We start from the raw sequence: 13,281 nt of genomic DNA on the forward strand, positions 1-13,281 counted from the left end.
TTACAACCTTTTCTACTTCTCCACTCCCTTCAGCACCTCCCCCTTTCTCACCAGGATTCCCATCGCCCCTCTCTCTGGACAGGAAGATTGTAATGAAGAGGGGATGAGACCAAGGCAGCAGGGAGGTGTCCTCAAAGATGAGGAGGAAGAGTGACTTCCGGGTTGCAGGTCTGAGGCTACCATGGAGGAAGGAACCAGGATTCCAAAAAACTGGGGTTCCACTCACACATCTCCGTCTCTCCTTTAATAAAAGCAGGAGGGTTGGTGCTGTTGTCCTCTCTGCAATGATGAGAGAATCAGAATATACCAGGTTTTGAGGTTCCAGAAGAAACTGGCCCTAGTCTCCTCCTCCTCTCCCCCCACCCCCAACTGTGGGTCAGTTGATAGGGAGGTGGGCAGTGAGGGCGTTATCTTGCAACTGGGTGTAGAGTGGCACTTAGCAATTGAAGAGGTGATGTCTGGTGATGGTAAGTAAAGTTAGGGAGGGAAAGAAAGTTCAAACAGTAGACATGGGTGAGTCATCGCAAGCGCTCCCCAATAGGTGTCCTGAGGGGAGCAGCACCATGGCATGGCCCTCCTGCTCAGCAATGCCCATGGGGGGCCGGCAGTACAGTTCATCTCTGCCAACACCCCTGAAGAATGGTTGCTTCCATAGTGAAGCCAAGGGTATGAAAGTCTGTTGCCCTCTCCCCACCGTGGGACCTCCAAGGAGCTTGGGCGGTGACCCAGAGGCTTGCATCCATTCCGTACCCCCTCGACAGTATCCCCGTACAGCTCTCCAGACATCTTTATGCAGCAAACATTTATTGAGCATCTGCCTACTTGCTCTAAGAGGGACACTGGGCTAGTCCCTGAGGATACATAAACAAACAAGACTCTGTCCCTGACCACAAGGAGCTCACAGTCTAGTTGGGGAGGGAGACACAAATGAACAAGAAAGCATAATGCAACATCTGCACTCCAATAGATGTTATGCTGTGCAGTGGAAGTCCAGGGGAGTGGGAAGTGATCAAATCTGGGGAAGATAAGGAGGAGCAGAAGTCTTCACATAGAAGTAGTCGTGTCTGAGCAGGGTCCTAAGGGATGCACAGGAATTCTCCAGATGGTGTGCAAAGCTTCCAGGCTGAGGAAATAACTTAAGCAAATATGCAGAGGTATGAAGGACACAGAGACACTGGGGTATGGCTCTGTGGGGGCACAGAGTAGAGGAGGCTGGAAGAGTCCTGGAGCCAACTAGGAATGGCCAAGCCTTCACTAGACTGGTCTACTCCAGGCCCTGCCCTGGGAAGGGGAATTGCCCAAGTACTAGCAGAGGGGGCTTTTGGGTGGGGTTCCCCACTCAAGTTCAAGAAGAGGAGCAAACGTGTCATGGAAAACAGCATGACCAGGCCTGGAATTGGCTTTAGTCATCTTTGGGTAGGAAACCTGCACGTGCCTTTGTGCACACCTGCTTGTGTTTTGTTTCGGTCACCAGTGGTTTCCTAGGAAGGTTCCTTGTCCGACCTCCGAGTTTGGCTTGGCTGATCCAAGGGAAAAGCAGATTTGTTTGCACTGGGGAAGGGGAATCAGAGTCTTCTAGAGGCAGGACCAGAGGGTACAGGGCAGAAGGGTACGGGGCAATTTTGGGCAGGTTCCTTGGCCCCTGTTTGCCGGACAATTTCTGCAGCCCCTTATCCATCCTGCCTCCCTCCCCTCACACCAAAGGCAGTTGGGCAGCTCTGAGAGGAAGTCCCCAAACTTTCTTTAATCCTGCCAAGCCTGGTCCCCTCCCACCAGGGGAAGCGCCTGCCTTGGGTAGAGAGGGACAGTCTCTTTCCTGCTCAGGGCTTCCCCAGAGTATAGGTAGAAGAGTGGGCCCCCGCCAAGCTGGATGGAGATAGGCAGGGGCCCAGAGTGGCATAGGCAGGGGGAGGGGCTGTCAAGGCTGGGGAAATAGCAGGGCCTGGCAGGGATGAGGACAGGGATGTGGAGTGGGGGCAGAAATGGGAAGGGAAGGAGGAAGCTGGGTTGGAGGCCACCTCCTGGGCACCCCTGCCCCCTCGGCCTGGAGACCAGTATCGGCTTCGGAACCTCCGGAGCAGCATGAGGAATGTGATGACCAAGAGATCAAAGATGAGCTCAGCCATCTCCACCACAGACAGCACCGAGGAGCCGAACCACAGGCTCCACTGGCTGCCCAGGTTGGACAGGAGGGTGACCATCTGTAAGGAGGAAGGGCACAGTGACCCCTAGGGCAGAGGCCCTGGGTGGGCTCTGGAAGAGGAGCCCCATCCCTCCTTCCATGAGGCCCTTACTACACCCCCACCGCCTTCTGTCTAAGTCATACCCATCGGGCACACCTTTCCCTCCCAACACGCTCAGAGAGACTTCATCACCCAGCCAAGCTCCCCTTCTTCCAACCTTCTCAACCTCCCCTGTGCCCCCCTCATCTTTCCTTGTTCCCCCTACCTTCCAGGCCCAGACCTCCGCAGTCCCACAGAGGGACCCCCTTGTCTTCCCTGACAGCCACCCGCTAAGACCTTCAAGAGAATTGCAGACATACCGTGACAGAGGGAGACTCTGAATTCGTTTTGTATTTCAGCTCCTTGAAGAAGATGTTGAGTTTGGCGACTCCGTTTCTTGGAGTCGAAACGAGGGGAGGAAGAAATGTTGATGGATTAATTTCTCAGACCCTCACAAACACCCTTCTCCAATCACATCCTCTTCCTAGATTGGTTTTCCCTCCCAAGTATTCCCCTCCCTGGCCAGATCAGGGTAGGATGTACCTTTTGTTGTTGATGGTGTAATTGTTCTGACGGGATAGCATCTGGAAGATCCAGTCCTGGCACAGAATGGGTATGTCAATAGGGTCACCCTATATTCTTCAGGCTTATAGGGTTGGGTGTGGGATTAAACACAACCCTACACATACCCAGAGAAGACCATGGTGTTACACACACACACACACACATCCCCTATCCCGCCCCTTCCCCACTTTACCTGGGATGTCACTGAGGGCCATCGTGAATAACCGGCAGAGAGCTGGTAGCTGGTCACACTGGGGATGGAGAAAGGAGCAAGAGTGGGAGTGAGGTTCTCCCACTCAAAGATTTAGCCAAGGACCCTGTCTTCTTACCCAGCCAAGTAGCCAGCTGCCCAATCTGTACCTCAGGGGAAGGAGACACTCACCTACATGGTTTCCTGCACTTGGTGAAACAGCCCAGGTGGTCTGAGGAAAAGGCATCCTGGAGCTTATAGTAACAGTAACCTGTGGGTGCAGAGAGGTGCCCATTTTCCTGGGGCACCTCAACTTTCTCCACCCTAGACCCAAGAGATCTCCCAAGATATGTAGGTACCCACGTCACAAGTAGCATTATAGTGATGCTTCCTGAGTGGCAGCACCAAAAAAAGCCCCAAACCAAAAAATGACCTAGGACACATCTATGTAAAGATGAGTAGGATATGGGCAAAAATCTAAAATCGAAAAGAAAACTGGGAACAGTTGTCATGTAAGAAAAATGAGCTTAGGGGCACCTGGGTGGCTCGGTCAGTTAAGTATCTGCCTTTGGCTCAGGTCATGATCTCAGGGTCTGAGATCAAGCCCTGTGTCAGGCTTCCCGGCTCTGTGAAGAGTCTGCTTCTCCCTCTCCCTCTACTGTTCCCTCTGCTTGCGCTCTCTGTCAAATAAATAAATAAAATCTTAAAAAAAAAAAAAAGAAAAATGAGCTTAAACCACAAGATACCATCTCACACCCACCAGGATGGCCACTAAAAAGATAAATAAGTAAGTACTGGTGAGGATGTGAAGCAACTAGAACCCTCCTACATTGCTGCTGGGACTGTGAAATGGTGCGGCCACTTTGGAAAAGAGGCGGGCAGTTCCTCAAAATGTCGAACACGGAGTTACGATATGACCCAGAAACACCCCTCGTAGGTATATACCCAAGAGAACTGAAAACACATGTTCACACACAAAATAGAAACAGGAAATAGAAACAACCCAAATGTCCATCAACTGATGAATGTGTAAACACAAGAGGTGGATCTGTACACTGGAATATTACTCAGCCATGAAAAGGAACAGAGTACTGACAGATGCCACAAGGTGGACGACTCTTGAAAATGCTGTGCTAAACACAAGAAGCCAGTCACAAAGGACCACACAGTATAGGGTTCCATCCATATGAAATGTCCAGAATAGGCAAATGTGTGGAGACACAAAGTTAATTAGTGGTTTCCAGGGGTGAGGCAGGGAGCTGTGGGTGCAGGGCATGGGGAGCTCAGAGACTGCTAATGGGTAAGAAGTTTCTTTGGGGAGCGATGGAAATGTTCAAAAGTTGACTGTGGCTGCTGCACAGCTCCATGATTACACTAAAAACTAAAACTATACTAAAATCAAATTGTGCACTTTAAGTGGGTGAATTACCTGAAATAGAAATTACCCCAATAAAATCATTACCTAAAAAAGAGGGGCGATGACTCCATGAATCCCCCCTTCTCCCCTATTTGTCAAGTTCTTTTTTTTTTTTTACAGATTTTATTTATTTATTCATGAGACACACACACACACACAGAGAGAGAGAGAGAGAGAGGCATAGACACAGGCAGAGGGAGAAGCAGGCTCCATGCAGGGAGCCTGATGTGGGACTTGATCCCAGGACTCCAGGATCACACCCTGGGCTGAATGCAGGGGCTAAACGGCTGAGCCACCCAGGGATCCTCTATTTGTCAAGTTCTAAGTAAGGGTACAGTGTCATTCTTGTTACTTTTAGTTGCCCAGTCTAGAAGTCCTCCATTTCTGACCCAAATCCCTCTACCTGCCAGGACTAGGTGTCTGGAATGGCAAAGCCTGGGGGAGCAGCTGGGCCCTTTCCCCTGGGGACTCAGGAGTCCTTAGGAAGCAGCAGACTGTGTCCCCCAGACACTCTCCCCCATCCTCAAGGCCTCTCAGCAACGAGCATTGTTATTTTTCTCTCACAGATCCTCAAACTTGCAGCCACTTAGAAATCATTGTTTGAGGGCAGCGAGGAACAGCAGTGGGTGGGGAGTCCCTGCTCTGCACGCCCGAGGGGGTACATCACATCATGGCTTCCCTCTGGGCCTCAGCTTGTTCATCTGAGAAAGGAGATGGGGAAGCCAGATGGCCCCTGACTTCCCCCCACCTCTGATGGGCTCTGACCTAGGGTAGGAGAGATGAGAACAGGAGGCTGGGTGTACCAAGTGCTGGCAGGGGAGAGATCCACACAGAGCAGATCCTGGGAAGGGAGGAGCAGACAGATCCACAGGAACAGAACCCAGAGAGGCAGACACAAATCCCCGGGGTCTGCCCTGCCCCCTTGTATACGTGGAGGCTCCTCTCCTCCAGCAGTGGCCACCACCCTGGGCCCAGGGAGATCCCAGAAGAAGGACCTTGGGAGGAATGGTCAGCTGCACCAGGTAAGAGCATGTGTGCCATGACTGCCAAGACTCTACTTTCTAGTTTCTTCTTTTTAAAAATATTTTATTTATACATGAGAGACACAGAGAGAGGCAGAAACAGGCTCCCTAAGGGGGAGCCTGATGTGGGACTCGATCCCAGGACTCTGGGATCATGACCTGAGCCAAAGGCAGATGCTCAACCACTGAGCCACCCAGGCATCCCTACTTTCTAGTTTCTTGTTTGGGATTATCTTTCTCCCTCAGCCTACTAGTACAGAGTTTTCATGCAGCATAACTCAGCTATAGCGGGAAGGAAGAGGGATGTGTCCACTCCTAAACCAGGATTTCAATACTCTCTAAATTTTTTTGCTTGTGCCTTCCTGTAGGTAAAAAAAAAATTCTTAAATTGGCGGCACCTGTGTTGCTCAGTCAGTTAAGGGTCTGACACTTGGTTTCAGCTCAGGTGGTGATCTCACTGTTGTGAAACTGAGCCCCAGGTTGGGCTCTGCTCTCAGCATGGAGTCTGCTTGGGTTCCTCTCTCCCTCTTCCTCTGCCCCTCTCCCCATGCTCTCTTTCTCTCTCTCTCTCTCTCTCTCTCTCTCAAATAAATAAATAAATCTTAATTTTAAAAGTCCTAAATTATTATCTCTGACATATGTACTTGATTCATAAATGTCATACTTGCTACTGTAGAATTGATCCATTAGGTCCATTATAAAATATATATATAAAATAGAAGATGTTAGGGAATTAGATAGCTACATAGAACTTCTAGGATTTTCTTCTGCTGCCCAGTGAGCTGTCTCGTGCCTTGACCAGCGCCTGGTGAGACAAGAAAGCTACAGGCAGAGCGTGGAGTGAACGAGGGAGATTTTCCTCACATGCTTTTCCTTCCTTATGCTGCAAGTTATTTTTAAATAGGGTCATTCTCTATAAACACACAGAAGCCAAAACACAGAGAGAAGCTGGGAGGGAGGAACAGGGATAGAGGAGAGAGAGAGAGAGAGAGAGAGAGAAAACTGAGCAGTGAGTCTAATGGCTGGAACACAGGAGAGAGAGACAATTAGCATCCCAGGAGTCCCAGAGAGGAGCACTCCAGCTCTAAGAAAGTCCTGGGGCCCAGGTGTGGGCCAGGGGCTCCCTGGGGTCTTACCCCAGGAATTATGCTTCCTGTAGTCACAGAACTCCGCATTCTTAGGCAATGGGTAGAAGATGTAGGCACAGCCACACTGTTTGATCATGTTCTCCTGGAAGCAGGAGCGGATACACACCTGGAGGAGAGGGAAATGACGGGAAAGGTGGTTCAGGCCCACCCTCCCTCCTGCATTGCCCAGAAGACACAGGGGAGGGAAGGACAAACAATTCTCCGCACCCCTCTCTCCACCTGCCTCTCTCTCTCTCACACACACACCCCTAACTTTTGACTGTCCAACAGTGCTGGCCCAGGAAACGGCTGCTGCAGAAACAGGCCAGTCTCACCTGCTGTGTGTACTTGGAACGATAGAGGTTCTCCACAGGGACTTCGCTGCCATTCTTGGTGCAGTCACCATAGTTGCCTCCAAGTCTGTCCAGGGCTTCCTGAGAACCCATGTGCACAAGGAAGTCAGAGGTCAAAGGTCAGAGCATGTGGCCAGGGCCCCTTTCTGAACTGTCTACCCTCAGCCCAGGGGGTTTATATCTCCTACCCCCGAACCTCTCCTGTCTGCCTTGCCATGTCAAAACATCTCCCAAGGGCCCCCCAATGTGCCTATCCCGTGCTACTCCCAAGGACACAGGCTCCAGGGCAGCCCTGGAACCCTAGACATGTCCTGGAAACTTCTCAACACTCCCATCCCAGGTCCCTCCTAAGGTCCCTAATGCTGCCAGCCCCCTACCACCGATTCTACTCCTAAAGACCTGCCCCAGACACATCCTACATGATCTCCCTCTACAGTCTTCAGGCTGTCATGTCACTTCCCCTGGCCTCTCCAACCAGCAGCTCTCCTCCCAGGCAGCACCCTTGCCTTCCTCATGCTGATGGAGGTCTCCACGCCAGGCCGCAAGTTAAAGCCGCCATCGTCCATGAAGGCAGGCTCATCCTGCCCATGCACCATTACCCTGGCCCCAGTCACCGTGGACAGCAGCGGGATGAAGTCATTCTGCTCTGTGCGCAGTGTCAAGGACAGGCCTGGGGGTGCGGAGGGAGCAGAGCAGGGAAGGTCTGGGACAAGTGTTCAGGGACAGACATCCCCTCTCCCACCTGCCTAGTCTCTACGGCCCCAGGAGAGGGCAAGGCCAGGAAGACCCAAATAGGGGTTTGGCAACCCCTGAGCTGGATTCGGGGTTGGGTAGGCAGAACTGGGACAGGATTCCTCTCATATGTGAAGTGGGCTCTGCGGTGCCTGCGGGGAACAAAGACCAGAGAGGATTGCGATTCTGGGATCGAGTGAGGCATGTTGCGGGGAGGACCAGAGGCACATGGCATCTCTAGGACGTGAGCACGAAGTAGGCAAATGTGGGGGAGCAGGGCAGTGGGAAGCACTGAGGAAGAGGTCAGGGACCTTGGGAATGAGGAGTTGCTCACCATTTTTGATCCCAGGCATAGAAGACATCCAGAGGTTAGAGTTGTTCTTGCCATTGAAAGTGTAGCAGTTCCCATACATCGGGTGGTGAAAGTGAGAGTAATTCCTATCCAGGAGAAAGTAGGGTCACAAAGGAAAGCGTAGGGGGTCAGAGAGAGCAGGAGTTTCAGTGACCTTTGTTTCCTGATCACTTACAATGTGCCAACATAGCCCCGGGAGCTTTATCCACGCTCCCTCAGCCACTCCAACCAACAGCCTGTGAAGGCATCATCCCCATATTCTAAAAGAGAAAGCCAGGGCTCAGAGAGGTCAAGGAACAACCTAAAGTCACACAAACAGTGATGACCAACTTGGGACACAAACACAGGCCATCTACCTTCTAGCCCAGTCTCCTCCCACCAGGCCACCTGACCTCACTGGCCTTGTGACCTCTCTTGAGTCGCTGTGTTGCATTATGAAGACTTCGACAGTGTCCCTAGCTTCTCACATGTCTAAATCTTAGTTCCCCATTTGGACTGTGATCTCCTTGAGGACAGGGGTCACATCTTATTCATCTCTGTATCATCTCTGGGTTGACTGCATAGTTCCTGGCATACAGGCAATACAGGAGGTAGTTAATAAATAGTGGTTGAACAAATGAAGCAGAGAAATGGAAGAGAACAGAGTTAGAGGAGACAGTGAGACCAGTAGTGAACATGGAGCTGAGAGGAGGAAGGTCAGATCTCAGGGGGGGCGATGAGAGGGGTCTGCTGGGATGGCCTTGAGCAAGTCATTTTCTGTATGCTTATTCTCTTCATCTGTCAAAAGAGGAGAATGGAACTAGGTGATTTGGAATATTCCACTGGCCTTAAAGAACAAAGGCCCAGAGATGTGAAGTGCTGGTGCCCATTCTGGGAAGTGCCAGGAAGCCAGCATTTCCAGAGCAAAGGCTGGATTCAGGGAGAGATTGAAGAGAAGTCTCCAAAAGCAAACAGAGGCCCATCCTGAAGGGCCCGTGAGCCCTGTTCAGGGGACAGACAGGTACAATGTGATGGATGCACACCATGGTCTCCATGTAGGAGGTGGAATCAACAGATTAGATGGAACAACATGGATGGACCTTAAAAACGGAGCTTAGTAAAAAAAAAAAAAAAAGAAAAGAAAAGAAATAAAGAGGTGAAATGAGACACCACCACTTGTCACACACACATTTTGCTAAAACACATATAAAGAGATACACATTCAGTATAGTGGGAGAATATATGGGAAGCAATACAATGTGATGGTTTAGAGCACAGACTCCAGGGGCACCTGGGTGGCTCAGTCAGTTAAGCATCTGCCTTCGGCTCGGGTCATGGTTCCAGGCCCTGTGTCGGGCTCCCTGCTCTGCAAGGGGTCTACTTCTCCCTCTCCCTCAGCCTGCGACTCCTCCTGCTTGTTTCTCTCTCTCTGTCAAGTAAATAAATAAAATCTTAAAAAAAGGTCGGGGGGGGGCACAGACTCCCAAACTACCCACACTTGAACCCTAGCTTTAACAAGCATTAGCTGTGGGACGAACCAAGTTACTTAATCTCTCTGTACTACAGTTTCCTCTTCTGCAAAATGGGGAGGATAACAGTATTTACCTCACAGGTGTGTTGTAACAATAAAATCGCACTTTGAACAGGGCTTAGCACTTAGAGCTACGTAAGTTTGCTATTAAGATTATAAGCATCCATTAAGCTGACTAAAGTCAAAAAGACAAGAGCAAGTGAAGGATGGGGAGAATTTAGAACCCTCAGACACTGAAGGGGGGAATGTAAAAATGGGACGACAGTCACTTGGAAAACAGTCTGACAGTTCCTCAAAATGTTAAATATAGAATTACCCTATGACCCAGAATTCCACTCCCAGGTGTATGCGTCAGAGAAGTAAAAACACACATCCCTCCAAAAATTTGTACAGGAATGTTCATAATAACATTATTCATAATAGTCAAGAAGAAGTGGAAACAACCCATATGTCTATCAACTGAGGAACAGATACATCAGATGTGGGCTAGCCATACAATGGAATGGAATATTATCCAGCCATAAAAAGAATAAGTGCTGGGGCGCCTGGGTGACTCAGTGTCTGGCTCTTGACTTCAGCTCAAGTTGTGATCTCATGGATTGTGGGATCAAGCCCCGTGTCAGCCTCCACACTTAGTAGGGAATCTGCCTGAAGATTCTCTCTCCCTCTCCCTCTCCCTCTGCCCCTCCCCCCATCTCTCTCAAATAGAGAATCTTAAAAAAAGAGAGAGAGAGAGAGGGAAAGAATAAAGTGCTGATGCATGCTACAACATGGATGGGTCTTAAAAACATTATGCTGGGTGAAAGAAGCCAGAGACAAAAGGCCACATAGAGGATGATTCGATTTACATGAAATGTCCATGATAGGCAATCGGTAATAGAAAGTAGACTTCCGGTTTCCAGCGCTTGGGCAGGGTTGAGGGGTTTGAATATGAAGTGACTGCTAGTAGGTACAGGACTTCTTTTGGGGGTGAGGAAAATGTTCTAAAATTAGATAGCGCTTGCACAATTCTGTGAATATACTAAAAATCACTGAATGGTATACATTTAAAGGATGGATTTTATGGTGTGTTGTATCTCAATCAAGCTGTTATTAGAGAAAAGATTACAGAGAGAAGCCATTATTGTGAGTTTCAGCTCGATTCCAAAGGCCATGAGAGACCACGGAGTATTTTAAGCGGGACTTCTCAATTGGAAGAATTGCAGAATAAAGACAGGATTTGGAGTCAGAAAGACAATGGGAGGTAAGGAGATTATAATAAGCCAGGTGAGAAATGACCAGGCTCTGAGCCAAGGAAGTGATTTAACTGTCAAGACAGCGATGAACTATGGACTTTCCGTTGATGGGGAGGTAGGAGCACAGGGCTGGCAGAGGGGAAGGATCGTTGGGAAGGTGACATTTAGAGATCCTTGAGGCAGGTGTGAGCTTCCCAGCAGGTAGCTCCGGTCTTCAAACAAACATGAAGACTAGAGACAGAAACAAAACCGTGTGCTGGCCTGAGTGTGTGTGTGTGTGAGGTGAGGTTGGAGGCAGAAGCAGGTGACACCTGGCCCTGCTGCCATTCCGTAGTGACATGAGAGGGAAGGGCCCCTAGAGAGTGGAGATGCTGCCTTAGGACCCTTTCTCAGCCAGGCAGAGGCAGAGACATGGCGCCTGAAAACGTGAACCTCAAGGAACAGAAAGGGAAGGCAGGGGTAGGAGGGGCCAGAGGCTACGGCCTTAGAGAGCTGCCAGCTGCCACAACTTCTTTGCAAGGAGGTTATGACTGGAGTTCTATCAGAGGGAATGCCTGGTGGGCGGTGCAGTGCAGTGGGAAGGATTCTTAGCCAGGGCTGGCCTGGTGGTCTAGGGAAAGCCACATTCACTTGTTTGAATTTGTTTGAGTTCAAGAACAATGAGACCCACTTCTCACTACAGTTTACAAAATGCCCTCACACTTATCGCATGAACTTGGAGACAGGTGTAATCAATATCTTCTTCCTTTGAGTAAAAGTGCCAAAAGGCACTTATTATACATTTTCCCTTTTAATGTATCCCAAATGCCTAGAACAGTGACTGGCACATAGCCGAGACAGTAAACAGTGTTTGTTGAATGAACATTGAATGAATCTCATTTTCTTCCCATTTTGCAAAGAAACAGGCTATGAAGAGTGATGTGAAATGCCTGGAGTCACCTGGCTGGGAAGTTATAGAGCCAGAGCAGGAACTCAGATTCACTCCCTCACTCAATCCATGCTATTTCCACCAAACCATTATTCATCTGAGAGGATGACCTTCCAGGCACTTTGGAGTTTGGTGCTAGTGACAAAGAGGCCTTAGAAAGATGGAGACGCAGGCTTCCAGCCATTAGAGTCTCAAAGCCAGACTTCAACTCCAGCCTTCCCAGAGCATCCATATATTAGGCTGCCTCACTCAGACCCAGCCCTGCAGGATAACCCATGGGACAGAGGTCTGGACCTGAAGTAGATGCTTCCCCCTGCTCCCTGCACCGAGCATTTCCTGGGTGCTGCCCATAAGAGCCTCAGGCTGGCTTTGGGAAGGAGACCCCATGGGGAGCACACCACCAGGCGGGAGGGACTCACGCTTGATTGCAGGAGGCCTGGTTGAAGCGGCAGGCAAAGATGAAGTTGTCCAGCATGTCCTCCCCCGAGGATAGAGAAGTGTCTGGCAGTCTTGAAAGAATGTTGATGTAGTGGAAGCGGTACCACTCCCTCACCGCATCCACCCCTGACGAATAAGTCTGGTAAAAGCAGTCCGATTTGTTCTGGTTGCACTAGACACAGAAACCACAGAGTGTCAGGGGGCCAGGAGCAGGGGACAGGCTGCAGGGCAGGCTGAGGTCAAAGAAGGAGTGGTCTGGGGTCCTGAGGACTGATACACAGGGGTGGGTGCCAGAAGTGGGGCAGAACAGGAGGCAAAGAGAAGTTGGAACCCGGAGGAGAGAGGACCAGGAAAGCATGGGCTTGAGGGGAGGTCCGCCAAGGAGACCCAGAGCTGTACACACCTTGTGGGTCATTTATACAGCCTCTGCAAGAGGGTGGGGCAAGCCTTCATCTCCCCCATTTTACTGATGGGAAGACAGAGGAAATCAAGAGGTTTGCCCCAGCAACTGAGCTAGAACAGCATCCCGGTCTCCTGGTTGAAGAGTCCACTCTCCCCAAAGAGGGTCTCTCTTCTTTCCTCTGGTATGCTCCCACTTCCGCTTATTCTCCCTTATTTTTTTTATTAAAACTGTTTTTTTTAAAGTCTCTCTTTCTCGGGGCACCTGGATGGCTCAGGGGTGGAGCATCCATCTGCCTTTGGCTCAGGGCATGATCCTGGGCTCCTTGGGTCGAGTCCCACATCGGACTCCCTGCATGGAGCCTGCTTCTCCCACTGCCTCTGTGTGTCTCTCACGACTAAATAAATAGTCTTTTTTAAAAAAATAAAGTATCTCTTTTTCCTGTCTCCTTATTCTCTTAGGCCGGCAGAGCCCCAGTTCCCTACTGGCGGTCCCCACGGAGTCCCACCAGGGGAGGCTGACGATTCGGAAACGTGCTTTCTCCACAGCGGATGTGACTCCGGCCACTGAAAGGCTCCCACAGCGGCCCTGGCCAGGAGACCCCACGTGCCCGCGCGCACAGAGCTGTTATTTGGTTCTTTAACTAATGTATTTTGCCAGCGGGGCGAGGAGGTCCCGCCCCCCGTTGCTAGGCAGCAGAGGCGGAGTCCGGAAAGGGCGCGCAGTCCCCGGCGCGGGCGGAACTGCAGGGCCCGGGCGCCGAGGCGGGGCGGGGCCTCGGGGGGCGGGGC

The 13,281-nt window shown here is 50.6% G+C and overlaps 1 protein-coding gene across 3 annotated transcripts in view; it reads right to left on the reverse strand.

The window, feature by feature from the left end:
* Positions 1 to 787: 787 nt before the first annotated feature.
* SCNN1A (sodium channel epithelial 1 subunit alpha) overlaps positions 788 to 13,281 on the reverse strand; it is a 31,167-nt gene continuing 18,673 nt past the window's right edge. For all 3 annotated transcript variants that reach the window (XM_055315457.1, XM_055315458.1, XM_055315456.1), the window contains 10 exons: positions 12,072 to 12,262; positions 7,962 to 8,065; positions 7,402 to 7,565; positions 6,878 to 6,976; positions 6,552 to 6,669; positions 3,169 to 3,247; positions 2,980 to 3,037; positions 2,766 to 2,821; positions 2,543 to 2,618; positions 788 to 2,201 (listed from right to left, as the gene is read on the reverse strand). In XM_055315457.1, coding sequence (XP_055171432.1) covers positions 1,821 to 2,201; positions 2,543 to 2,618; positions 2,766 to 2,821; positions 2,980 to 3,037; positions 3,169 to 3,247; positions 6,552 to 6,669; positions 6,878 to 6,976; positions 7,402 to 7,565; positions 7,962 to 8,065; positions 12,072 to 12,262 — 1,326 coding nt within the window. In that variant the 3' untranslated portion in view covers positions 788 to 1,820. The remainder of the gene's footprint in view (positions 2,202 to 2,542; positions 2,619 to 2,765; positions 2,822 to 2,979; positions 3,038 to 3,168; positions 3,248 to 6,551; positions 6,670 to 6,877; positions 6,977 to 7,401; positions 7,566 to 7,961; positions 8,066 to 12,071; positions 12,263 to 13,281) is intronic.

This window comes from Nyctereutes procyonoides, unplaced genomic scaffold (assembly GCF_905146905.1).
Source record: "Nyctereutes procyonoides isolate TBG_1078 unplaced genomic scaffold, NYPRO_anot_genome, whole genome shotgun sequence".
NCBI classification, from domain to species: Eukaryota; Metazoa; Chordata; class Mammalia; order Carnivora; family Canidae; genus Nyctereutes; species Nyctereutes procyonoides.